We start from the raw sequence: 27,224 nt of genomic DNA, 5'->3' as shown, positions 1-27,224 counted from the left end.
GTTAATTACTCCTGCCCCCCAGGGTAGCAACTACTCAGTATTCCATCCCTATATATTAGTTTTGTCTGTTCTTGAATTTTGTATCTTTGCAATCAGACAGTATTACTCTATGGTATCTGACTTATTTTGCTCAATGTAATGCTTTTGTAATGGACATTTGAGTTGTTTCTAGTTTGGGAACCTTATGAGTATAGCTGCTATATACATTCTTGTAAAAATGAAACAAAATCTAGTGGAATAAAGGTATATTAGAGCATTAACAGAAAAGGTAAAAATGGGTAATGGAATTTTAAATGTTCTAAGATGCTTGCATTGACTAGGAATGAATAAAAGTACTAACTTGTACTTTTTACCATACTTTTGAGGGTGAAAAATAAAGGTGGAGAGATTTGTCAAGTCCATGGATTGGGAGCCTCAATATTATTCACCAAATTGATCTCTGGATTCAACACAATCCTAATAAAAGTCTCAACAGGCTTTTTGTTGTTGAAATTCCCAAACTGATTCTAACATTTTTGTGGAAATGAAGAACCTATAAAAGCCAAAACAGGGGTACTCAGCTGGCTCAGTCAGTAGAACCTGTGACTCGATCTCAAGCCCCCTGTTGGGCAGAGTTTACTAAAAAAAAAAAAAAAAAAAAGATTTACACTAAAGCAACAGTAATTAAGACAGATCAACGGAACAAATGGAGATCATTGGAATCCAGAAATGGACCCACTTATGTATGATCAGCTGATTTTGACAAAGATGCCTAGGCAATTCAAAGGGGAAGGGAAAATCTTTTTAGCATTGGTGCTAAAAAATTGATAAGTTTATAGAAAAATGAACCTAATTTCATACATATAAATTAGTTTGAGGTAAGCCATACACCAAAATATAAAAAATAAAACTGCAAACTTCTAGAAAAAAATGTGGGAGAATATCTTTATAGCCTTTCCTAGGATTAAAAAAAAAAACCTATTAAAGAAAAAAAATCACTTAAACTCCATTAAAATTAAAAACTGCTTATCAAGAGATTCCATTAATAATACAAGAAGAAATACTTGCAATACATATCTCTAACAAAGAGCTTATATCCAGAGTATATAAACAACCCAGAAAACTCAATAACAAAAATTCAAACAAGCTAATTTTCTTAAATATTTTATTTATTTATTTGAGAGAGAGAGAGAGAATGAGCAGGGGGAGGGGCAGAGGAGAAGGGAGAGGGACAAGCAGACTCTGCTGAGTACAGAGCCCTATGTGGGGCTCCATGTCACAACCCTGAGATCACAACCTGAGCCAAAATCAAGAGTCCTATGCTTAACTGACTGAGCCACCCTGGTGCCCCAACCTAATTTTTTTAATGGGTAAAAGATTTAGCAGACATTTCACAAATAAAGATATATGAATGGTCAGTTAGCACATAAAAAAGTGCTCAATGTTATTAATCTCCTGGATAATACAACTTAAACCATAAAGAGATATCACATCATATGCATTAGAGTGGTTAAAATTAATGTTGGTGAAAATACGGAGCAACCAAACTAACATTCCTAATTGATGGTAGGAATGTAAAATGATACAACCACTTTGGAAAACTTTTTGTTAAATTCTTATAAAATAAAATATCTATTTACCCTACAATGCAGAAATTCCAGTCCCAAGAAAAATGAAAATTTCTGTTTGCAAAAGTATTTGTACAAGTAAGTTTCAGTAGTCTTATTCATAATAACTCCAAACCAGAACTCAAATGCCTATCAGTAGGAGAGGGGACAAACTGTGGTGTGTTTGTATAATGGAATATTACTTGGTAGTAAAAATAACATGCTTGCATCTCAAAAACATTATTCTAAGCAGAAGAGGTTGAAAACACTCTAAATGATTCCATTTAAAAATTTTGCAGGGGGACACCTAGGTGGTTCAGAGGTTGAACGTCTGCCTTAGGCTCAGGGCATGAGGAGGGTCCTGCTTCTCCCTCTGCCTGTGTTTCCACTTCTCTCTCTCTGTGTGTGTCTCTCATGAATAAATAAATACGATTTTTTAAAAAGATTTTATTTATTTATTCATGAAAGACACAGAAAGAGAGAGAGAGAGAGAGAGAGGCACAGACACAGGCAGAGGGAGAAGCAGACTCCATGAAGGTAGCCCGACACGGGACTCGATCCTGGGTCTCCAGGATCACGACCTGGGCCAAAGGCAGACGCCAAACTGCCGAGCCACCCAGGCTGCCCTAAACAAGATTTTTTTTTTAAACTTTTAAGCTTTTTTATTTTTTTACTTTTATTATTATTTTTTAAGATTAATTAATTATTTATTTATTTATTCACGAGACACAGAGAGAGAGGCAGAAACACAGGCAGAGGGAGAAGCAGGCTCCCTGAGGGACTCAATCCCTTGACCCCAGGATCATGACCTGAGCCAAATGCAAACACTCAACTGCTGAGGCACCCAGGCGCCGAAAAATTTTTAAATTTTTGAAAATAATCTCTATCACAACATGGGCTTGAATTCACTACCTGAAGATCAAAAGTCATATGCTCTACTGACTGAGCCAGCCAGGCACCCCAGAATGATTCCATTTTTTGTGAATCCAAGAACAGGCTGCAGTAACATAGTGCTAAAAGTCAGAACAGTGATTGCTGATGGATAGCAGAGATAGTGTGAAAGAGATTGAAGGAACATTCTGGGATAATGGTAAGGTTCTATATCTTGCCTGGGTTTAGCGGTTGTATGGCTTGAATTATACTTAAGATTTGTGGGGCAGCCCAGGTGGCTCAGCGATATAGCGCCGTCTTCAGCCCAGGGCCTGATCCTGGAGACCCGGGATCGAGTCCCATGTTGGGCTCTCTCTGCCTCTCTCTCTGTGTCATAAATAAATAAATAAATAAAATCTTAAAAAAAAAAAAGACTTGTGTATTTCTGTATGTGTGAATTTTATCTAAACAAAAAAGGACAAACATTATGTTTTAATTCCTAGGGTAACCACTGAAAGACTAGTACAGAAATGGTACTATCAGTTAACAAAAGGGAAAGAGTAGAGTAATTATTAAAGAAACTTGATGCATCCACAAGTAGGTGAGCAAAAAGAGAATATAGAACATTTGGCCAAATAGAAAATACATGTAAGAAAGTCTATTTAAATCCAATTTTTTGATAATTTAATTGATGGCCTAAAAATCCAATTGAAAGATAAATATTGTCAGGCTAAGTTAAAAAACAAGACCCAATAATATGCTGCTTATAAGAGACACACTATAGGGGCACCCGGGTGGCTCAGTGGTTGAGCCTCTGCCTTTGGCTCAGGCCATGATCCTGGAATCCGGGATCGAGTCCCACATCGGGCTCCCTGCATGGAGCCTGCTTCTCCCTCTGCCTGTGTCTCTGCCTTTCTCTCTGTGTGTCTCCATGAATAAATAAATAAAATCTTAAAAAAAAAAAAAAGAGACACACTATAAATGCAAGGGCACACAGAGTCTGAAGACCTAATGATGAAAAAGTTGTACTATGCAAACAACAAACAAAAAGCAAAAAGCATAGCTGTATTAATAACAGATGTGGTTAGGGATCCCTGGGTGGCGCAGCGGTTTGGCGCCTGCCTTTGGCCCAAGGCGCGATCCTGGAGACCCGGTATCGAATCCCACGTCGGGCTCCCGGTGCATGGAGCCTGTTTCTCCCTCTGCCTGTGTCTCTGCCTCTCTCTCTCTGTATGACTATCATAAATAAACAAAAAATTAAAAAAAAAAAACAGATGTGGTTAGACTTCAAGGCAATAGCATTACTAGAGACAAATAGGAACATTCATAATGGTAAAAAAAAAAAGGGGGGGGCCAACCCAGCAGGAAAATATAACAATCTAGAATTTGTATAAATATTGAAATAACGTTAAATAAAAATAGATGGAACTAAAAAGAAAAATAGACAAATCTATATTATAGTTGGAGATATGAACATCTCTCAACTGATAGGACAGGTAAACAAAAATTAGTAGATTATAGAAAATCTGAAAACCTGTATTAATCAATTTAACCTAATTGATATATATTTTAGGGCAGCCCCAGTGGCGCAGTGGTTTAGCGCTGCCTGCAGCCCGGGTTGTGATCCTGGAGAACTGGGATCAAGTCCCAAGTCGGGCTCCCTGCATGGAGCCTGCTTCTCCCTCTGCCTGTGTCTCTGCCTCTCTCTCTCTGAATAAATAAATAAATCTTTAAAAAAAAAGAGAGAGAGAGAGATTTTAAAAATTAACCAGGCCACCTGGGTGGCTTAGTTGGTTGAGTGGCCAACTCTTGGTTTCGGCTCCAGGCATGGTCTTGGGGTCGTGGGATCAAGCTCCACATCGAGTTATGCTTTCAGTGAAGGGTCTGCTTTCTCCTTCCATCTGCTCCTCCCCCTGCTCATGTGCTCTCTCTCTCTCTCTCTCTCTCTCTCTCTCTAAAATAAATAAATAGAGGATCCCTCGGTGGCTCAGCAGTTTAGTGACTGCCTTTGGCCCAGGGCGTGATCCTGGAGTCCTGGTATCCAGTCCCACATCAGGCTCCTGCATGGAGCCTGCTTCTCCCTTTGCCTGTGTCTCTGCCTCTCTCTCTCTCTCTCTCTCTCTGTCTCATGAATAAATAAATAAAATCATAAAAATAAATAAATAAATAAATAAATAAAATCTTAAAAAAACGTTAACCATATTTGAGCCACAAAGCAGATGTCAACAAATACAAAGGATTGAAATTCCAAGTAAATTCTCTGAACACAGTGGAGTTGTGTTAAATATCAGTTACAAATAAAAATAAAACTAGATAAACCCAAAGTCTTTTTTATTTATTTTATTTTATTTTTTTATTTTTTTAAATTTTTTTATTTATGATAGTCACAGAGAGAGAGAGAGAGAGGCAGAGACACAGGCAGAGGGAGAAGCAGGCTCCATGCACCGGGAGCCTGACGTGGGATTCGATCCCAGGTCTCCAGGATCACACCCTGGGCCAAAGGCAGGTGCCAAACCGCTGTGCCACCCAGGGATCCCCCCAAAGTCTTTTTTAAATTAAGCAATACATGGTTATCTTCAGGGTCTAAGAATAAATCATAATTTACTTTATGAATTCTTTTTTTTAAAGATTGTATTTATTTATTCATAGACACACAGAGAGAGGCAGAGGGAGAGGGAGAAGCAGGCTCCATGCAGGGAGCCCGATGTGGGACTCGATCCCAGGTCTCCAGGATCACACCCCAGGCTGCAGGCGGCACCAAACCGCTGTGCCACCGGGGCTGCCCCTACTTTATGAGTTCTTATAAGATTTTAAGTAATTCCTATACCTAACATGGGGCTCAAACTTATAACCCTGATATGGAGTCACATGCTTCACCAATTGAGCCAGCCAGGTGCCCCCACAATGTACTTTAATACATTGAGATTAATACATATAGAATTATCAAATCATTGTGTTGTACTCCTGAAACTAATGTAATGTGTGAATCATTCTTCAATTTAAAAAAGTAACGATTTTTTAAAAAGTCTTTTAGGGGCACCCGACTGGCTCAGTGGATGGGGCATGTGATTCTTGATATCGGGATTGTGAGTTCAAGCCTCACGTTGGGTATAGAGATTACTTAAAAATAAAATCTTTAAAGAAAAGTATTTTGAACAGAATAATATTGAAAACATGGTAGCTCAAAATAGAAGGTATAGCTAAGCCTGTACTTAGAAATAAGTAATAGCCTAAAATGCATATATTAGGGACGCCTGGGTGGCTCAGCAATTAAGTGTCTGCCTTTAACTCAGGGCATGATCCCGGGGTCTGGGATCGAGTCCTGCATCAGGCTGCTGCGGAGAGCCTACTTCTGCCTCTGCCCATGTCTCTGCCTCTCATGAATAAACAAATAAAATCTTTTAAAAACATAAAATGCATATATTAGAAAAGAATACTGAAAAACAAATGCTCTAAGTATTCTCAAAAATTTAGAAAAGAACAGTACATTAAACCCAAAGAAAGTAGAAAGAAATAATACAGCTCAGTAGATAATAATAAAATAAGAAAAATGAATGTATAATAGAGTAAATAATCAAAATTAAAATGTGTCCTTTGAAAAATTAATAACATTTTAAGCCTCTAGCGAGAATGACCAAGAAGAGAAAAAAAGAGAGAATTCATAAATTCACCAATGTCAGGAAAGAACATGAGTACATCACTAAAAATCCTATAGACAAAAAAAAAAAAAAAAAAAAAAAATTCCTATAGACATGAAAAAGAATACAAAAGAATGTTAGGAATAAATTTGTGTCAATTAATTGAAATTTTAGGTTAAATGAATTAATTCCTAGAAGAAAAGACAATTTACCAGACCGACACAAGAATAGAAAACCTGAACAAATATTACATCTATTAGATTTTTTTTAAGATTTTATTTTTAAGTAATCTCTACACCCAACGTGGTGCTCAAACACAACCCCTTGATTAAGAGTAGCATGCAGGGATCCCTGGGTGGCTCAGCGTTTTAGTGCCTGCCTTTGGCCAGGGGCGTGATCCTGGAGTCCTGGGATCGAGTTCCACATCGGGCTTCCTGCATGGAGCCTGCTTCTCCCCCCCTGCCTGTGTCTCTGCCTCTCTCTCTCTCTGTGTCTCTCATTGATGATTAAATAAAAATCTTAAAAAAAAAAAAAAGAGTAGCATGCTCCACTGACTGAGCCAGCCAGGTGCCCCACATCTATTAAACTTATTCAATCCATAATTGAATCTCCCTCCATACACATATAGCTTTGCTGATGAATTTTTCCAAATTTTAAGAAAGAGGTAGTACCAATCTTACACTTTCCAGATAATTGAAAAAGAGAAGTGCACATTAATTTATGATAACAAAAACCAGAGAAAGGTGCAAGAAAGAAAGAGAGAGAGAAAGAATAATAGTTTACTCTCTCTCAATGTAGATGCAAAAAATCTAAATAAAATATTAGCAAATTAAATCTAGCAATATATTAAAAAGGATAATACACTATGACCAGCAATGCAAGGTTGATTTAACTATGAATATCAGGTGCCTGGGTGGCTAAGTAGGTCAGGTGTCTGCCTTCAGCTCTGGTCATGATCCCAGGGGTCCTGGGATAAAGCCCAGCATTGGGCTCCCTGTTCAGTGGGGAGTCTGCTTATCCCTCTGCCTCTCCCCTGGCTTGTGCTCTCTCTCTCTCTCTCACTCAAATAAATGGATAAAATCTCAAAAAAAAAAAAAAAAAAAAAAAGCTAAGGAAGTCAATCAATGGACAAATGAACAGCCACAGGCAAAAGAATGAAGTTGGATCCTTACCTCACACCTTGTATAAAACTTAACTCAAAATGAATCGGTCTTAAACTATAAAACTCCTAGAAGAAGATACAGATATAAATTTTCACGACCTTGGTTTTGATGAATCATCCTTAGGTATGACATCAAAAACATAAGCAACAAAAGAAAAAGTAGATAAATTGAACTTTATCAAAATGAAAAACTTCATATTTCAAAGACACCATCAAGAAATGAAAAGACAATTCACAGAATAGAAGAAAATATCTGCAAATCATGTATCTGATAAAGGAGTTATACCTAGAAAAAACTCTTTTTAAATTTATTTTTAAATATTTTATTTATTTATTCATGAGAGACACACACACAGAGAGGCAGAGACACAGATAGAGGAGAAGCAAGCTCCATGCAGGAAGCCTGATGTGGGACTCTATCCCAGGACTCTGAGGTCATGACCCCAGCTGCAGGCAGAGCCCAACCAATTGAGCCACCCAGGCACCCCTCAACTGACTTTTAAAAAATTGCTACAGTATACATAACATTTTTTTTTTTTAATTTTTATTTATTTATGATAGTCATACAGAGAGAGAGAGAGAGAGGCAGAGACATAGGCAGAGGGAGAAGCAGGCTCCATGCACCAGGAGCCCGACGTGGGATTCGATCCCGGGTCTCCAGGATCACGCCCTGGGCCAAAGGCAGGCGCCAAACCGCTGCGCCACCCAGGGATCCCTACATAACTTTTTTAAGTGTAAAATTCAGTGACATTGAGTATGTTCACAATGTTAGACAACAATTGCCACTATTCTAGAACTTTTTTTTATCATCCAAAACAGAAACTCTGTACCCATTAACTCCCCAATCTCTTCTCTTCCTAGCCTCTGGTAATTTCTATTCTACTTTCCGTTTATAAATTTTCCTATTCTAGGTACTTCATATGGCATCATACAATATTTGTCTTTTTGTGGGGGGGCTAATTTTACTTACCATAATGTTTTTAAAGTTTATAGATGTTGTAGCATGTATTGACACTTGACCCCTTTTTATAGCTGAATAAAATTCCATTATATGGATATATCATATTTTGTTTATTCATTCATCTATAAATCCACTTTCTGGCTATTGTGAATAATGCTGCTATGAACATTGGTGTACAAACTATCTGAGTCCCTGCTTTCAGTTCTTTTGGGTATATACCTAGGAGTGAAATTCCTGGATCATATGATAATTCTATATTTAATTTTTTGAGGAACCACCAAATCATTTTCCATAGGAACTGTACTATTTTACCTTACCATTAGCAATACACAATGATTCTAGGTTTTCCACATCCCTACACACACTTGTTATTTAACATTTTTTTAAAAATTGGGGGTACCTGGGTGGCTCAGTTGGTTAAGCATCTGCCTTTGGCTCAGGTCATGATCCCAGGGTCCTGGGATCGAGATCTGCATTGGGCTCCTTGCTCACTGGCAGTCAGCTTCTCCCTGTCTCTTTGCCTGCTGCTCCCCCTGCTTGCTCTCTCTCTTTCTCTGTCAAATAAATGAATGAAATCTTTTAAAAAATTTATAATCATTCTAATGTATGTGAAGTTGGTATCTCATTGTGGTTTGATGTGCATTTCCCTAATCACTAGTGAGGTTGAGCATCTTATATTCATTTGTATGACTTCCTTGGAGAAATGTCTGCTCATTATTTTGTCCTTTTTTATTAAGTTTTAGGAGTTCTTTTTATATTCTGGATACTAGATGCTTATCAGATTTAGGATTTACAAATATTTTCTTGCTTTTTGTGGGTTGTCTTTGAATTCTCTTGATAGTGTCCTTCGGTGCACAAAAGTTTAATTTTTTTTTTTTTTTTTTTGACAGGAAGCAGGATTTATTGGTGGGCATGAGTAAGGTTCGGGTGGTGCAAGGTTCTCATGAGTGGAGAGCCCTCCATTTGTCCAAGGGGCCACGATTAGGGATGTATTTGACCCCACAGCCATCTGGGATGAGCCGCTTTTCGGCCACCATATCTTCAAATTCGTCCGCATTAAACTTAGTAAAGCCCCACTTCTTGGAGATGTGGATCTTCTGGCGGCCAGGGAACTTGAACTTGGCCCTGCATAGGGCCTCAATCACATGCTCCTTGTTCTGTAGCTTGGTACGGATGGACATGATGACTTGGCCAATGTGGACCCTGGCTACTGTGCCCTGGGGCTTCCCAAAGGCACCTCGCATACCTGTCTGCAGCCTAGATTGGAGATAGCCTTATGTCAGACCTCAAAGTCGACCACAAAGGGCTGTCTCCAAGGTCCCTTAGGGCAACCCATACAATCAACAGGCTGCATACACTACCAAGGAGGCTACTGTTTGCAGCCATGGCACACTGGGCCCCCATGGAGAAAGAGCACAGTCGGCTTAATTGGCCGCAGACAAAAGTTTAATTTTGATGAAGTTCAATTGATATTATTTTGTTCTTGTTGCCTGTGTTTTGATGTTACACTCAAAAAATCGTTGCCGAGTCCAAAGTCATGAAGGTTTCCCTTATATTTTTTTTGAGTTTTATAGTTTGGGGTGCCTGAGTGGCTTAGTCAATTAAAGGGTTATCTTGGGTTCAGATCTTGATCCCAGGGGCCTGGGATGAGCCCAGAGTGGAACCCCTTGTGGGGGGTTCCCTGCTCAGCAGGGAGTCGGCTTCTCCCTTTCCCTCTGCCCCCTCCCCCCGCCTTCCGTGGTCTCTTTTTATTTTTTATTTTTTTTTTAAGATTTTATTTATTTACTCGTGAGAGACAGAGAGAGAGAGAGAAAGAGAGAGAGGCAGAGACACAGGCAGAGGGAGAAGCAGGCATCATACAGAGAGCCTGAGGTGGGACTCAATCCAGGGTCTCCAGGATCACGCCCTGGGCTGCAGGCGGCGCTAAACCAGGGCTGCAGTCTGCGCCACCAGGGCTGCCCCGTGGTCTCTTTTTTTTAAAAAAAAGATTTTATTCATTTATTTGAGAGAGAGAGAGGAGAGGGAGCATGAGAAAGGGGGGAGGTGCAGAGAAAAGCAGCCGCACTTCTGATGGGAGTGGGGAGCAGAGGGAGGGAGGGCTGATTCCAGGACCCCAGGATTACCACCTGAGTAGAAGGCAGATGCTTACTTAACCTACTGAGCCACCCCAGGTGCCCCTCTCTTGCTCTCTCAAACAAACAAACAAATAAATAAATAAATAAATAAATAAATAAATAAATAAAATCTTTAAAAAAAGAGTTTTATAGTTTTAATTCTTAAGTTTAGGTCTTTAATTCATTTTAGTTACTTTTTATACATGGTATAAGGTTAGCGTCCACCGTATTCTTTTGCATGAGGATATTTCAGTTTTCCCGAATGCATTTATTTATTTATTTATTTATTTATTTATTTATTTATTATAGTCACACCAGAGAGAGAGAGAGAGAGAGAGAGAGAGAGGCAGAGACATAGGCAGAGGGAGAAGCAGGCTCCATGCACCGGGAGCCCGACGTGGGATTCGATCCCGGGTCTCCAGGATCGCGCCCTGGGCCAAAGGCAGGCGCTAAACCGCTGCGCCACCCAGGGATCCCCCGAATGCACTTTATTTTTAAATAACCCCACCCACTCCTTTTGAGTTATTAGTCTTAGTTGAACAGTAAAACCAATTCTATACTCCCCCCCTCCCCATACTTTAAAGGCCCATTGAAGGAGGTGCCTCCCCTCCAACAGGAAACCTTAGGTTTCTTGGAGGGGCTGGTTGTACACTAGTTGAGCTTAAATAACCACACAGAAATAACTGCAGGCACCAGGCAATATATCCCTCTTGTATCAAATATCTGGTGAAGACAACTATGATTAGCAGACTGGGGTTGGAAAAAGTGGAGCTGTATTTCCCCAGTTTGGGAAAATAAGAACGACACACCATACAGGCAAAGAGCTCAGAATGGAGCCTGGCGCTTAGAAAGCCCAGAATAAATGGTATCCCAGTCGTGGCTGGCCTTAGCTTCTCCATCCAAGCTGATACATTCTTGGATCCTGGGTGACTCATTTTTCAGGCGCACGAGGAAACGCACGCCACAGGGAAGAAGGAAGAGTGGCTACGCTCCACCCAGGCCCTGACTTCGCACGAGGCAGACCTACCTCACCTGGCCCTGGAGGCTCCCAAACGGCCGGGCTGATGGGGCGGGGAGCATCGATGGGGCGGGGCTTAGCCGTCTCCGCCCACAGCCCACCGCGTTCCTCATTGGTCCCGTGAGCTCGATGCTCGTCCACGTCACACGCATGCGCCACGAGTGTGAGAAGGGGGCGTGGTCCGCCAAGAAGGAGGAGACAAGATGGCGGCGTCCGTGGGGTGGCGGTGTCTGAGGTTGCTACGCGGGGTCACGCCGTGGCGGAGCAGGTATAGCTACCTGGGGAGGCTGTCTAAAGGTGGGAGGCGGCCTGGGCCGCCGGGAGGAAGAAATCGTTTGTTTTTTTGCGGGCTCGACCTGAGGAGGGGGCGAGTGAAGGCAGAGCCATCCACCTTCACCTAGAGCTCAGGAGCTGGTGTGCCTGCCGGCGCGTAGGGAGGTCTGGGTTTATTTAGGATCTGGCTTAAGCGCTCTCGCGTTGCCCTTTCCATGTAGGTGGAAGTGCAGAGGGGACAAGCAGCAACAACAAAAAACCCCAACAACCCAAACGAACAAAGCAGATAGAATCAGCTGCTTGTCCCCCGGTAGAGTCGAGGTTGGACTGCACGCCTCTTTCGGGGGTGGTGTTCCTGGAAGGGCGGTGAGATGTGGGAAGAGCTTGGAACTGGGAGTCAGGTGCTTTCCTTTCGGATTCTTGATCTTTGAAGCGAAGAGGTTGGATTCGGTAATCGCAAATAGTCCATAAGGAATTAGAGTTTGGTTATTTTGGGGACTGGCTCCCAACTCTTGTTGGAAGAGACATGAGGGGTCATCTAAATCCAGCTGTTTTTGGAATTGGCGAAATTGAGGCCTTGAGAGTGTGAGGGACTTGCTTAGGGTTACCCAGCCCGTTAGTAGAGCCAGGACCTCGAGTAGGCTACCTCTGTCACGCAAGGACCTTTCCCCCAGGCTGCCCACCATGAGGGCATTTAATTCGGAAATACCTTGGGAGCATCTAGACTCTCAGAAAATGGATTAAAATGTTGGTAGATATGACTCAGAGTCTGCTGCTTGGTGTCATTTCAAAGGGCGAGGGTTTGAGAAATGCGTGGTGATCTTTGTTTTTCTGGCAGGGTTAATTTTGTCAGCGTTAACCAAAACTTGCTCTGTGGTCAGAGGTGGTGACCTGTCATTGTAATTTTGGGAAGTCAAAGGGCACTGGATTTGGGCTGAGAGGGAACAGAAACTGATTGGCCTTACCATGAAAGCTTTTCTCCCTTATCATGGACTCTTCAGAAATGGTGTAGTTCTCTCAGAAGAGGGCTCATCAGTGTGGGGTAACGGTTAGGATTTGGACTGAGGGGTCTCTGGTTCTCTGATGTTAATACCAGCTGTGCTGTGTATGAGTCAGCTGTGAATTGACTTAAACTGTGTCAGTTAGAAAGACTAAAAAATGACACTCTTTTAAAAAAAATTTTTTTTGTTGGAGTTCAATTTGCCAGCATACAGCATAACACCCAGTGCTCATCCCGCCAAGTGCCCCCCTCAGTGCCAGTCACCCAGTCATCCCAACCCCCCGCCCATCTCCCCTTCCACCACCCCTTGTTCATTTCCCAGAGTTAGGAGTCTCTCATGTTTTGTCATCCTCTCTGATATTTTCACAAAAATGACACTCTTCAGATATTTTTTTTTTAATGATGATGTAGAGGATGTACTCACTCACTTGTCATTAAAAAGGGGGCTGGAAACAGGGACTCCTACTTTAGTATCAATGGAGATAAATGAGGCTGGATTTAGGTGTAGTGGTTGGAAGGAATGAGGATTTGGGTACAATAAGAACCCCTAATTTCAAAGGTATCATATATTGATACACACAAAAAACAGACAACATTTTCTTAAGTTTTAAGTGAAGCATGTCTGTGAAACATATAAATGAAAGCCTCATATTGGAGGGGAGTTTTCAGTAACTGGGTGATGTGTGACAGGTGACAGAACAAAGAGAAAGCAATATTTTGGGTGATAATTAATGACCATGTTTTCCAAACTTGATAAAATAATAGGGTGGATGTTTATTAGAAATTGAGATTCCCAGGTATATCCCCACCTTGCTGCCAAATTCAGATTTAGTTGGTGTAGTAGGTTGGGACGGAAAGTGCCCCAGATGATTCTTAGGTTCATGTAAGTGTAGACTTAGTACCTAGGGAGAAGTTGCTTATGCAAGACTTTCAGAAGTATTTATGACATTCATTCCAACTGCAAACCACAGTGCCAGGGACCATGGAGGAAGGGAGGGAGGAGAGGAGTTAAAGGATACAGCATTTGGAATCAGCTTTGTGTTTAAAGAACTTTGTGGTTTAGTAGAAGAAAGAGAAAACACTCCACACTTATGCAAGATAGAATGTGGAATAAGGCCTTCTTCAGATCTGCCAGTTGCTTTTCAGGAGAGCTTTTCATAGCTTCAGAAAGCAGGGGAGATAGAAAGACCACAGTTAAAGCATTCACCACCAGAGATAATGTTATTTTATATAATGATGGGCATAGACCAATCAGCATGGACATTGGTTATAGACAACTTTTTTTTTAAGTAATCTATAAATAAATAAATAAATAAATAAATAAATAAATAAATGTAATAAATATATATATATATATATATATATATATATAATCTATACCCCCATCTTAGGGTACAAACTCACGACTCTGAGACCACAAGTCACATGCTCCACTGACTGAGCCAGCCAAGTGCCCCTAGTCATAGATAATTGATACAGGCGTTCCAGCCTGTGCCAGCTGAATATAAACTCTGTTACTTTAAATAATAGTAATATGTAACTAGGTACCAGTTTTTCATGATTGTCTCACATAATCTTAATGAGGTAGATCCTGTTTTTACAGGTGGAGAAATTGAGGCTGAGAATTAATTACGTTTCTAAAGTCATACTGCTAGTGAGTGGCAATGAGCCATACTGTCAGACTTGTGTGCTCACTAATAGGCTTTAATCACCTGCTTACAGGATGCCCACATGAGTCACCACCTAGAATAGACATCTGGTTGAATTTATCCGTTCATCTCTCTGGGGCTTAATCTCACCATTGAGATTGGAGTTCAGTGAGAAGGCATACAAACCCCTATGTTCATCAAGGAATATGGACAGTAAACAAGTGGATACACAAATATACATGTATATATATGCATATATGTACACATACATATGTAATCTGTTCATTCCAGGTAGCGAGAAGTGGTATGAAAAAAAATAAGGTGGGGATCGCTGGGTGGCTCAGCAGTTTAGCCCCTGTCTTCAGCCTAGGGCCTGATCCTGGAGTCCCGGGATCGAGTCCCACGTTGGGTTCCCTGCATGGAGCCTGCTTCTCCTTCTCCCTCTGCTTGTGTCTTTGCCTCTCTCTCTCTCTCTGTGTCTCTCATGAATGAATAAATAAAAATCTTTTAAAAAAATAAGGTAATTAAAGGGTTAGTGCTTGAGAGGGGTAACTCTTGGACATATGGTATTCAGGAGAGCCAAACTGAGGAGGAAAACTCTTCACAGAGAACTGGCTGATAAGGGAGTGAGCCACATAGCAGGGTGTGCCTAGTAGAACAAACATCAAATGCAAAGGTGTGGAAAGTGGCAAAGGTGTGGTAGGTACTAGAAGTGTCAACAGGAATGAATAAGGAAGAGAGGGAAAGCAGCAGGATATTTGAGAATCCAGCAAGGACCAGTATATAGGGTCTGGTTTTATTTTTTGTTTTGAAAAGATCATTCTGGCTGTTTTGCAGTGAGTAGAATATAGAGGGCCAAGAGTGAAAACTGGAGAACAGGCCTTCACAGTCATCTGTTAAGAGAATCTGGTGTTTTGGGCTGGGGCGTGATGGCAACAAGAAATAGGCAGATAAAGATACACGTATACATATTTTAAGTTTATTTATTTATTTAATTAAAAAATCTCTACACTTAGCCTGAACTCACGACCCTGAGAACAAGTTGCATGCTCTTCCAACTGAGCCAGCCAGGTGCCCCTAGGCAGATAAAGATATATTTTAAAGGAAGAGTCTTCCTGTCTTGCTAGTGGACTGAATATGGATAGTGAGAAAGAAGAGACTTCTATGAGAATGGGTCTTAGGGTTTTGATTTGTGTAGCTGTCTGGAGGGTGGTACCTTTTGCTGAGATGATGTATTATAGTAATGCTGCTATGGTAACAGGTAAACCCCAGGATCTCAGTGACAACACAGTAAAAATTTATGTCTTGATTTTCTAAAGTCCCAGTGGGTGCTCCTGATTGGGCAACAGTAATGCAAGGATGCTCCTGCTGTCTTTAGCACATGGCTCTCCAAGTTCTTCATGTTTGTCTGCTGAGAACAGGCTGAAGGGGAAAGCCTGGGTGTGGATGCCTGGGAAACCTGAATGGCTTTCACATTGGTTAGAATGCAGTTTTTTGGTCACACCCTACTGCAAAGGAGGTTGGGAAACACCACGTTTTTGGGTGTCCAGGGAGAAGATGAAGTAGATTTGATAAATATCTGACTAGTCTCACCACAGATGGATTCCTCTATGGGGAAGAGCAGGTTGAAGGCGAATCGTGTTTTGGACAAACTCAGTTTGAGATGATGCAGAGTAGGGATGTTGAGTAGCCAGTTGAAAATAATGGATCTGGGGATCCCTGGGTGGCGCAGCGGTTTGGCGCCTGCCTTTGGCCCAGGGCGCGATCCTGGAGACCCGGGATCGAATCCCACATCGGGCTCCCTGCATGGAGCCTGCTTCTCCCTCTGCCTATGTCTCTGCCTCTCTCTCTCTCTCTCTGTGTGACTATCATGAATAAATAAATAAAATCTTTAAAAAAAAAAAAAAAAGAAAATAATGGATCTGGACATCTCTGAAAGAGTAGTGAGGGAATCATCAGGTGTGGCTATTTAAAGATAGGTGACTGGGGGAGTGAAATGGGTGAAATGGGTGAAATGGGTGATGGGAATTAAGCCATGCATTTGTGATGAGTACTGGGTGATTTATGGATTGTTGAATCACTATAGTGTACACCTGAAACTGAACAACTGTACAACTGTACAACTGAAACTATATTGGAATTAAAATAAAAATAAATAAAGGCTGGGGACTGGATGAGCAACTCTAGGAAGAGCATGTATTCGGTGAAGAGATCCGAACCTTGGGCATGGCAACAGTTTGAAGTTAGGGGAGAGACCAGAGAGCTAGGAGGAAAATCAGGGTCCCAGAAGCCACATGAGGGGAATGTTTCAGGAAGGAGGAAGGGTGAGAAGATCAAGAGGTACAAACTTCCAGTTATTTATTTATTTTTTTTTAATTTTTACTTATTTATGATAGTCACACACACAGAGAGAGAGAGAGGCGCAGAGACATAGGCAGAGGGAGAAGCAGGCTCCATGCACCAGGAGCCCGATATGGGATTCGATCCCGGGTCTCCAGGATCGCGCCCTGGGCCAAAAGCAGGCGCTAAACCACTGCGCCACCCAGGGATCCCTATTTTTTTTTTTTTTTAAGATTTTTTTTATTTATTCATGAGACACACAGAGAGAGGCAGAGACATAGTCAGAGGGAGAAGCAGGCTCCATGAAGGGAGCCCAGTGTGGAACTCGATTCTGGGACTCCAGGATCACGCCCCGAGCCAAAGGCAGACACTCAACCACTGACCCATCCATGTGTGCCTGTTGGGACACCCAGGACGCCTGGGTGGCTCAGCAGTTGGGTGCCTGCCTTTGGCTCAGGGCATGATCCCAGTTCAGGGATTGAGTCCCACATCAGGCTCCCTGCAAGGAGCCTGCTTCTTCCTCTGCCTGTGTCTCTGCCTTTCTCTGTGTGTCTCTCATGAATAAATAAATAAAATCTTAAAAAAAAATTTTTTTAAAGTACATGGATATTGCCTTAATTTTCCTTTTTTAAAAGATTTTATTTTATTTTTTTTAATTTTTTTTATTTATTTATGATAGTCACACAGAGAGAGAGAGAAAGAGAGAGAGAGAAAGAGAGGCAGAGGGAGAAGCAGGCTCCATACAGTGATCCCAATATAAGACTCGACCCTGGATCTCCAGGATCAGGCCCTGGGCTGAAGGCAGCGCTAAACCGCTGAGCCACCCAGCTGCCCTATAAATAAAATCTTAAAAAAAAAAAAAATCTTAAAAAAAAAAAAGAGGTATAATATAGTGATTCAACAATTCCATATAACACACAGTGCTCTTCACAACTACACTCCTTAATCCCTGTCACCTTTTTAACCCATTCCTCTACCCACCTCCCCTCTGATGACTATCAGTTTGTTCTCTATAGTTCTAGGAAATTCTTTCTTGGTTTGTCTCTTTCTTTTTTGCCTTCTTCTCATTTGTTTTAGTTCTTAAATTCCACATATGAGTGAAATCATTTGTTATTTGTCTTTCTCTGACTTATTTCACTTAACATTTCATAATCCTCTAGCTCCATTCATGTCATTGCAAGTGGCAAGATTTCATTCTTTTTTATGGCTGAATAATATTCCACTATATGTATATGTGTGTGTGTATGTGTATACATTATCCATATATTTATATGTATGTATCTATGTATACACATACCACATCTTTTTTTTTTAAAGATTTTATTTTTTTTTAATTCATGAGAGACACAGAGACATAGGCAGAGGGAGAAGCAGGTTTCATGCAGGGAGCCCAATGTGGGACTCAGTCCCAGAACTCCAGGATCATGCCCTGACCAAAGGCAGACGCTCAACCACTGAGCCACCCAGGCATCCCCACACCACATCATCTTTACCGATTAATCAGTAGATAGATATTTGGGCTGCTTCTATATCTTGGCTGTTGTAAATAATCCTGCTATAAACATGGAGGTAATGTATCTCTCTGAATTAGTGTTTTTGTAATCTTCGGGTAAATATCCAGTAGTGTGATTACTAGATCATAAGTTTTATTTTTAACTTTTTAAGGAACCTCCATATGGTTTTCCACAGTGGCTACACCAGTTTGCATTCCACCAACAGTGCAAGAGATTCCTTTTTCTTTACAACCTTGCCAACACCTGTATCTTTTCCTCTTTCTTTTTTTTTTTTTAATTTTTATTTATTTACGATAGTCAGAGAGAGAGAGAGAGAGAGAGAGAGAGAGAGAGGCAGAGAGGCAGAGACACAAGCAGGCTCCATGCACCGGGAGCCTGACGTGGGATTCGATCCCGGGTCTCGAGGATCGCGCCCTGGGCCAAAGGCAGGCGCCAAACCACTGCGCCACCCAGGGATCCCCGCCAACACCTGTTTCTTGTGTTGATTTTAGCCATCCTGATAGGTGTGAGGTGATACTGCATTATAGGTTTGATTTGCATTTCCTGATGACAAACGATGAGGGCCTTTTCATATGACTTTGGCCGTCTGGATATCCTCTTGGAGAAATGTCTGCTGATATCTTCTGCCCATTTTTTTTTTTTTTTTTTTTTTTTTTATTTATGATAGGCACACAGTGAGAGAGAGAGAGAGGCAGAGACACAGGCAGAGGGAGAATAAGCAGGCTCCATGCACCGGGAGTCTGACGTGGGATTCGATCCCGGGTCTCCAGGATCGCGCCCTGGGCCAAAGGCAGGCGCCAAACCGCTGCACCACCCAGGGATCCCCTGCCCATTTTTTATTTGGATTATTTGTTGAGTGTTGAGTTTTATAAGTTTATATATTTTGGATAGCAACCCTTTATTGGATATGTTATTTGCAAATATCTTCTCCCATTCTATAGGTTGCCTTTTAGTTTTGTTGATTGTTTCCTCTGCTGTGCAGAAGTTTTTTATTTTGATGTAGTCTCAGTAGTTTATTTCTGCTTTTGTTTCCCTCACCTCAGAGGGCCTATCTAGAACAAAGTTGCTGCATGTGTTCTCTTCTAGGATTTTTATGGTTGATAGTGAGCTTATTATGAAGGAGAGAAAGAAAAGTAGTGTGGAAGCTGGAGGAGGATACATGGTAGACAGTGTTTATGTAAGATTGGAGAAAGTACAGCATTTATATGAAGATAGAAGTGATCCAGTAGTAAAAGACAAGTTGGTGTAATGATGCATTTGCCGGCATTTTTTTCTAGGAGTTGGGGCTACAGTGGTATACAAGAAAGCCAAGCAATCTGTTCTGGGACAGGGTGGCCAAAGGGGGAAGACCCACATGCAAGAGAAACCACCTGAGTGCTATGTGTCTGGTTGCAGTGGATAGACAATTATCTCTCATTCATACCTCCCCCAGCCAAAGGGGAAAAAAGCCTTATTCAAAAGTTTGCAAGCATTCTTTTAGTTGGGTTCAGCATTCATTCTGGAAGACATAATACAGCAGTGTACAGAGCACAACAATGTACCTTTAGTCAGTTTTTATATTTCTTGTTCTAATTCTCTTTGGAAAGCAGGGTTGGAGGCTTTTAGCTTTTATAGTGGGAGTTTCCAGTCTAAGAGATGAGCATTGTTCAGTGCTGAAAGAACATTCATATACTGAAACATTACCCTCTTTGTGTTAATAGCTGTATGTCTCTCTGGCCTTAGTGGGGTGATTATCATGGTCCCATACTTTTTCACCATACAGACCTGACTTGCCAATCAGAGAATCAGATTCATCACATTAGCCCTATTAGCACTGTGCTGTGAGGGTGTTTTTAAGTCAATTTCAAGTTTAAAAAAAAAAAATGAAGATGCCTAAATCTGATCTTGTTTGCAGGGTATCTGTGTAAGGTGTAACTACTAAATATCCATGAAAGTAAATATTATTGCATGAAGGTCATAAATGCAGTTCTATTTTCCACAAAAGTAGCAATGTAGACAGTTTTATTAAATTATTGCTTCTATCATAAAGGGCTCTAGTAAAAACAGAAACACTTACTGACAAGTACATAGTCCCTTTACTTAAGATTTTAGGTCAAAATTTGGGGAGGGGCCCAGGGGGGTGGGTCAGTGGTTGAGTCTCTGCCTTCTGCTCAGGTTGTGATCCTGGGGTCCTGGGATCCAGTTCTGTATCAGGCTCCCTGTCTGGAGCCTGCTTCTCCCTCAGCCTATGTCTCTGCCTCTCTCTTTCTGTCTCTTATGAACAAATAAAATCTTAAAAAAACAAAACAAAACACAAAATTTGGGGAAACCAAAGTGCTATCTGAATTGAAAGAGATGTTTGCTCTTTGATTAGGAGAGATCCAGTTATTAAGTAAAAGTTCATAAATGCTTTCCTTTCTGGCAGTCCTTTCTTACTGCCTCTGGGAAGATGTCCTTCCCTGGTTGAAGGTGAAACACAGAAACAAACTAAAATCAGAAATAATGTTTTCTTAGAATGGAAAGCTGTAAAAGTCATTGGTTGTTTTTTTCTGAGAAGGCTGTCAAAGTATCTTGACAGAATAGCGAAGTAACCACAAAGAAGAATTAAAATATTCCAAATCAAGGATGCCTGGGTAGCTCAGTCAGTTAAGCATCTGCCTTTGGCTCAGGTCATGATCCTGAGGTCCTAGGACTGAGCCCCACATTGGGCTCCCAGCTTAGCAGGGAGTCTGCTTTTCCTTCTCCCTCTGCTGCTCCTCCTGCTTGTGTTCTCTCTGTCAAATAAATAAAACCTTTATTTTTATTTATTTTTAAAAATATTTTGGGGAATCCCTGGGTGGCTCAGCGGTTTAGCATCTGCCTTCGGCCCAGGGCATGATCCTGGAGTCCCGGGATCGGGTACCATGTCAGGCTCCCTGCATGGAGCCTGCTTCTCCCTCTGCCTATGTCTCTGCCTCTCTCTCTCTCTCTCTCTCTCTGTCTTTCATGAATAAATCAATAAAATCTTTTTTAAAAAATTATTTATTTATTTATTCATTCATGAGAGAGACACATAGAGAGGCAGAGACACAGGCAGAGGGGCAGGCTCCCTGCGGGGAGCCCAATGCAGGACTCTATGCCAGGATCATGACCTGAGCCAAAGGTGGATGCTCAAGCACTGAGCCACCTAGGTGCCCTTAAATAAAATCTTAAAAAAAAATGATGTTCTTATTTCTTAAAAAAAAAAAATTCTATATCAGGTGTCTTGACGTAAATTAGAATAGTTCCATGTGGTTTGTTTGTGTCATTTTTTTTTCCAGGTCAAACATTTAAAATTTAAAATTTCAGCTGCCAGTATTAGATTCTTTAACCAGGGATCCCTGGGTGGTGCAGCGGTTTGGCGCCTGCCTTTGGCCCAGGGCGCGATCCTGGAGACCCGGGATCGAGTCCCACGTCGGGCTCCCGGTGCATGGAGCCTGCTTCTCCCTCTGCCTGTGTCTCTGCCTCTCTCTCTCTCTCTCTCTCTGTGTGACTATCATAAATTAAAAAAAAAAAAAAAAATTCTTTAACCAGTAGGGGCTAGATGTTTACAAGACTGCATACAGTTCTTTTGTGGTATAGAAACATGTGGCTTTGAGTAAGAGTACTGGCTATTATGATCTTGGGCTTCATTAAGAAAAATGACTTTATTGTGAAATCATTTCAGACTTACAGAAAAGTTATAAAAATAATAGAATTCCCAAATACCCTTTACGAAGATTCCCCAAATGACGACTATATTTGCTTTACCATTCTCCCTTCCTCTCCCTCTCCTCTCTTTATGTGTATTTTTTTTCTGAAACACTTGAGAGAAAATTACAAACATACCCCTTTACTATGAACTATTTCAGCCTTTTTCCCACAAGATCATTTTCTCACACAACCACAGTACAGTGGTCAAAACTAAGAAATTAACATTGATATAAGACTATTACTGAATTTATACATTATGTCCAAGTTTTGCCAATTGATGCACATTTTAAAAATATTTTTAAAGATTTTATTTATTTGAGAGAGAACATGAGTGGGGAGCCTGATGTAGGGCTTGATCCCAGGACCCTGGGATCATGACCCAAGCCAAAGTCAGCCACTTAACCGACTGACACTCGGGCACCCCATCGTATTTTTTTAGTAATTTTTAAAAAAATTTTATTGGAGAGGGAGAGAGAGCACAAGTGGGAAAGGGACTCCTCCCCATGTTCCTGCTCTCTTTTTTTCTCTCTCAAATACGTAAGTTAATTAATTAAAAAAAAAAAATCTTAATTTTTTTTTTTTTTTTAAGATAGGGGTGCTGGAGTGGCTTATTTGGCTAAGTGGTTGACTCTTGATCTCAGCCCAGGTCTTTATCCTTAGGGTTTTGAGTTCAGGCCCCACGTGGGTGTGGAGCCTACTTTAAAAAAAATTATTTTAAGATAAATGCTTAATAGTTCTTTTTGCTTAATTGTAGCCTCCTTCACTGTGAGAACACTACCATGAGCCATTTCCTACAGCCCTTAAGGAAGCTTCCTGTCAGAGCCTTCTATACAAGTAAGTAGCAATTAAAGGTGGTGCTGCCCTCTCTGTGCTTCAGTTTGCTTCTTGGTATACTGGGATAAATAGCTCCTATTTCACAGGATTGTTATTAGAATTAAATGATTTTATATCTGTGGGGTGCTTAGAGTGTCTGGCATGTAGTTATCACTGAAGTGCTAATGATTATTACCTCATCATTTTTATTGGCTGCATAGTGTTCTGTTGAATGCCATTTGGTGTTGGACATTTAAGTTTGTCTCTAGGCTTTTTGTACTATAGACATTTCTGTGGTAACATATCTTGGCATAGCTTTAGGACAGATTTATAGAGCTGGAATTGCTGGATCAAAAGAGTTATGTATTTTACAAGTTGGTATTTAGGCCAAATTGTTCTTCAGAGAGGTTGTCCCAGCTTACATGCATATGAGCAGAAAGTGCTCGTGAGTACATCAGTTCCCCATACCCTCATCAAAATTGTAGATTATGAACTTTTTTGGTTTTGTAAGCAGCCATTTAAATCCGTACAAAAATCTTCTGTCATCTTTATCTAGATATCCTTTTTATTCGATCATACCAGAAGGCATTTTGAATTGTTTAGTGAGAGTACCTTGGAAGTAAAATAAATTGGTTAAAGAGAGCAAAAACCAAATGTTTATTATGGTAGTTAATAGCACATCTGGGTGCTACTTATTTAGTTAGGATTTGCATCCTGGAGCATGTAGGAATCACATGAAGGATAGAAGGGAGGCGCCCTCAGAAATTGAGCCATGGTCTTGGATCTGCAGAGAAGCTGTGTATTTATAAAGTGATAAGCCCAGCAGAGGGGTGGTCAGTAGTGGAGGGCTCTCTCTACTTACTACTTTTTGGAGAGGCAAAGTAAGCCTTTGAGAAGGTGAGAGATATAACTGAAGAAGGGGCTAGTGTAGCAGACAGCATTCAGTAGAGTGTGACTAGTCAGTCTAGGATAGTGGCTCACTGCAGTGAGGAGGGTACAACAGATCTCTTGTCAGCAAATATTTCAGAAAGTGGAAAAAAAATTTGCTTTTTGGTCAGTCTTTCTTGGTCAGAGGTATAATATTTAGTTGTGAAATAGTAAGAGTTCATTAGGAATAATTAGAAGATGGGAGAGATTAGTGACATCCATACTTGCTCATTAAAAGAAGAAACAGCAACAGCCAAAATGTGGTAGGGGGATAGTGATGTTGGGAACAGGAAGGTTTCCTCCCCCCGCCATAAAAAAGAAAAAAAAAAAAAAAAGGAAGGTTTCCTCCCATTGGAAGTCAAGATGCAGTAAGAAGGGTATACTTTGGTTTAGTATAGGCTACTGGGAATTTAACCTTTTTTTTTAATTTAGCTCTTGAGATTTTTTTTTTTTTTAAGATTTTATTTATTTATTCATGAGAGACACACAGAGAGAGAGGCAGAGGCACAGGCAGAGGGAGAAGCAGGCTCCATGCAGGGAGCCCGACATGGGTCATGTCCTGGACTGAAGGTGGTGCTAAACTGCTGAGCCACCCGGGCTGCCCAGCTCTTCAGATTTTAATAACAGCATTATTGAGATATAATCTGCATACCATAAAATTCATCTTTTTAAAGTGCAGTTCAGTGGTTTGTAGTATATTCAGAGTTGTGCAACCATCACCACTATTAAATTTTAGAACATTTTCACTCTTTCCCCACGCTCCCTCCCCAAGCCAGTAACAACACTTGACTCATTAAACCATCACTCCCCATTTCTCCCTACCCCTTGCCCCTGGCAACCACTAATCTATGTGTCTGTAGTATGTTTCCTATACTGGACACTTCATGTGAATGAAATCTTACAATATGCAGCCTTTTGTGGCTGGCTTCTTTCACATAATGTTTTCAAGGTTCTTCATTCCTTTGTATTATCAAATAATACTCCATTGTATGGATATACAGCATTTTATATATCCATTCACCTGTTGATGGACATTTAGGTTGTTTCTACTTTTTGACCGCTATTGAACATTCTTGTACAAGTTTTTGTGTAGATGTAGTTTTCATTTCTCTTAGGAATATCCTTAGTAGCAGAGTTGCTGGGTCATAATGGTAATTTTATGTTTAACATTTTGAGGAATTTGCCATTCAAACTTTTTCAAAGTGGCTGTCCCATTTTTCAATCCCTTAAGCAGTGCATGAGGGTCTACTTTCTTTATATCCTTGCCAACACCTAGTTGTCTTTTTGATTATAACCATTGTAGTGAGTGTGAAGTGGTATCTCACTGTGGTTTTTTTTTTTTTTTTTTTTTTTTATCTCACTGTGGTTTTGATTTGGATCTCCCTGATTACTAACAATGTTGTATTGGTTTGCTATGGCTTCTCTAACAAAGTACCACCGAGTGGCTTAAGTAGTAGAAACTTACTCAAATTCTGGAGATTAGAGGTCTGAGATCAAGATGTCACAGTGTTGCTTCCTTCTGAGGGTTGTGAGGGAGAATCTGTTCCATATCTCTGGTCTAGCTTCTAATGGTTTGCTGGCAATCTTTGGCTTCTTTGGCTTGTAGAAGCATCATCCTGATCTCTGCCTTCATCTTCACACAGCATTCTCTTTATGATCATGTCTGTCTCCAAATTTTCCTTTTTTGTAAAGATACCAGTTATATCAGATTCGGGCCTACCATGATGACCATATTTTATCTTGTTTACCTTTCTAGAGACCCTATATTCCAAGTAAGGTCACATTCTGTATTACTGGGAGTTAGGACTCAGCATATGAATTTGGAGGGGGGGTGGGACACAGTTCAACCCATAATAGATGTTGAGCATCTTTCTGTGTGCTCATTGGCCATTTCTGTATCTTCTTTAGAGAAATGTCTATTCAGATCCTTTGTATATCTTATTTATTTATTAATTTTTAAAGATTTATTTATTTATTTTAGAGAGAGAGAGAGAGAGCATGAGAGCGAGCATGAACCAGGGAGGGAGAGAGAGAGGGAGAGATAATCCTTAGACCCTCTGCTGAGCACGGAGCCCGACATGATGATCTAAGCCGATATCAAGAGTCAGATGCTTAACCGACTGAGCCACTCAGACGCCCCCCCTTTGTATATTTTTAAATTGGGTTGTCTTCTTTATTATTGAATTGTAAGAGCTTATGGGAGTTTGCATTTGAGAATACTAGTGTCTAGTCAGAATTGGGCCTGGATTGTAAAAGTAAGATTAGAGAGTCCTGAATGAGAAATGGTCCCTGACTTCTTATCCTGGACCGGGTGGTAGCCAGCTGGGCAACCTTGATTAGTTACTTGACCTCTTTGTGATTCAGTGTTTTCATCTTAAATTCTCTGGCTATGGTGGCAGTTGAGGTGCATTATAATTTGATAGGAAAGATGCTTGTCTCTTACTTATTGGTAGAATTTGAAAACAGAGGGTCTTTTTTTTTTTTTTTTTTCCCCCAGAAGGGTCTTAATAGTGACTCAAGGTTGCAGCCACCTGTCAAACCCCTTCAGGGTCCAGTAACCTTTAATGAGGACTTTGGAGGTGCACTGACATATCCTGGGTCTTGTTTTAGTGCTGCTTGTATGATCCATCCCTGTCCCTTCTCCCAGTTTCAAAATGTTCTGTTTTTTGTTACAGATGCCAGAAGAGTCCACACTGCCTCTGCCCGCACCTTGTTCCTGCTACGGCCCCTGCCCATATTGTTGGTGACAGGCAGTGGCTATGCAGGTTACCGGCAGTATGAGAAGTACAGGGAGCGAGAGCTGGAGAAGCTGGGGTTGGAGATTCCACCCAAACTTGCTGGTCACTGGGAGGTAGGACCAAAGTGGAACCACCTTGAGTTCTCATTTAGCACAATTAATCTGTCATTTTTTAAATTGCCCCAAAGTTGAAATGTTTGAAAAAGTGAAATGTGCTTTTTTGGAGCTCATGTCTCCTGTGGGTTTTTGGCCAGACACAGATGTTATGTCTTTGGCATTATGTTGGGCTTCCCTTCTGCATCCAGACCTACCCTTGATTTCCCCAAGGGCTCTGAGAAGTTATCTGCTATTAAAATCCTCAGAGTTCATGCCTTATGTTGGGGCTGGTATCCTACTCGTTCATGTACTGCTCTAATAAGCTGAAACTGTCGGACTTTTGTGATGTGGATGAGTTCTTACCAGGAACCAGACTGAAATAATCAAATTCTTTTATTGCTATTGCTCAAAATGCTACCCCCACAACAGGGCCACACAGTAGAGGCAGGCTTTAATGTTGTTGAACCATGTTATGACGTACAATGAGCTCTGTTACTCAGTTGCCCTCCAGGGGCCCAGGATGATACCTAACTTAGAGTAGACATTCAGTAAATGTTGAAATTGAATATTAAGGATATTAAGGTGTAAAGTTAAAAATGCCTTCTTTTCAGCCATAATTTAACAAAGGAGAAGTGTGAAATATCAGTAGATCTGATAGCCTGGGAAAAAGGGGTGGTGGTGAAACTAGAGACTTTATGGCATTTGGAATGATGTGTTTGGGTTTCCTCATGAGCCTCTCCATATTGGTAATCTCGCTCAGCTGAATCCAGTGGCCAGAGCATGTGGGTCCTGAAGGCAAGTCCTAACCATGTTCTTTAGGAGCCTTGTGACCTTGA

General features: G+C 40.9%; 1 protein-coding gene, 1 long non-coding RNA gene and 1 other non-coding gene across 5 annotated transcripts in view; 1 reads left to right on the top strand and 2 right to left on the bottom strand.

The window, feature by feature from the left end:
• Positions 1 to 3,502: 3,502 nt before the first annotated feature.
• On the bottom strand, positions 3,503 to 11,423 carry LOC144299081 (uncharacterized). 2 transcript variants are annotated; one of them, XR_013365879.1, is made up of 2 exons: positions 11,359 to 11,423; positions 3,503 to 3,692 (listed from the first exon to the last, which is right to left on the bottom strand). It is a non-coding gene; the product is annotated as an uncharacterized LOC144299081 (long non-coding RNA). The 2 variants fall into 2 exon arrangements; XR_013365880.1 differs by lacking the exon at positions 11,359 to 11,423 and adding an exon at positions 8,618 to 9,148.
• Positions 9,522 to 9,655, bottom strand: LOC144300095 (small nucleolar RNA SNORA70). Its single transcript, XR_013366736.1, has one exon. It is a non-coding gene; the product is annotated as a small nucleolar RNA SNORA70 (small nucleolar RNA).
• Positions 11,424 to 11,476: 53 nt separating the features above from the next.
• PISD (phosphatidylserine decarboxylase) overlaps positions 11,477 to 27,224 on the top strand; it is a 43,856-nt gene continuing 28,108 nt past the window's right edge. Inside the window, exons 1-3 of one of the 2 annotated variants that reach the window (XM_077874407.1) lie at positions 11,477 to 11,617; positions 22,570 to 22,649; positions 26,231 to 26,406. In XM_077874407.1, the coding sequence (XP_077730533.1) occupies positions 11,553 to 11,617; positions 22,570 to 22,649; positions 26,231 to 26,406 (321 nt within the window). In that variant the 5' untranslated portion in view covers positions 11,477 to 11,552. Of the gene's footprint in view, positions 11,618 to 22,569; positions 22,650 to 26,230; positions 26,407 to 27,224 lie in introns of those variants that run through there. The other variant, XM_077874408.1, reaches the window with a different exon arrangement.

Source organism: Canis aureus, chromosome 27 (genome assembly GCF_053574225.1).
Source record: "Canis aureus isolate CA01 chromosome 27, VMU_Caureus_v.1.0, whole genome shotgun sequence".
Classification (NCBI taxonomy): Eukaryota; Metazoa; Chordata; class Mammalia; order Carnivora; family Canidae; genus Canis; species Canis aureus.
This window is presented reverse-complemented; position numbering and strand designations above follow the sequence as displayed.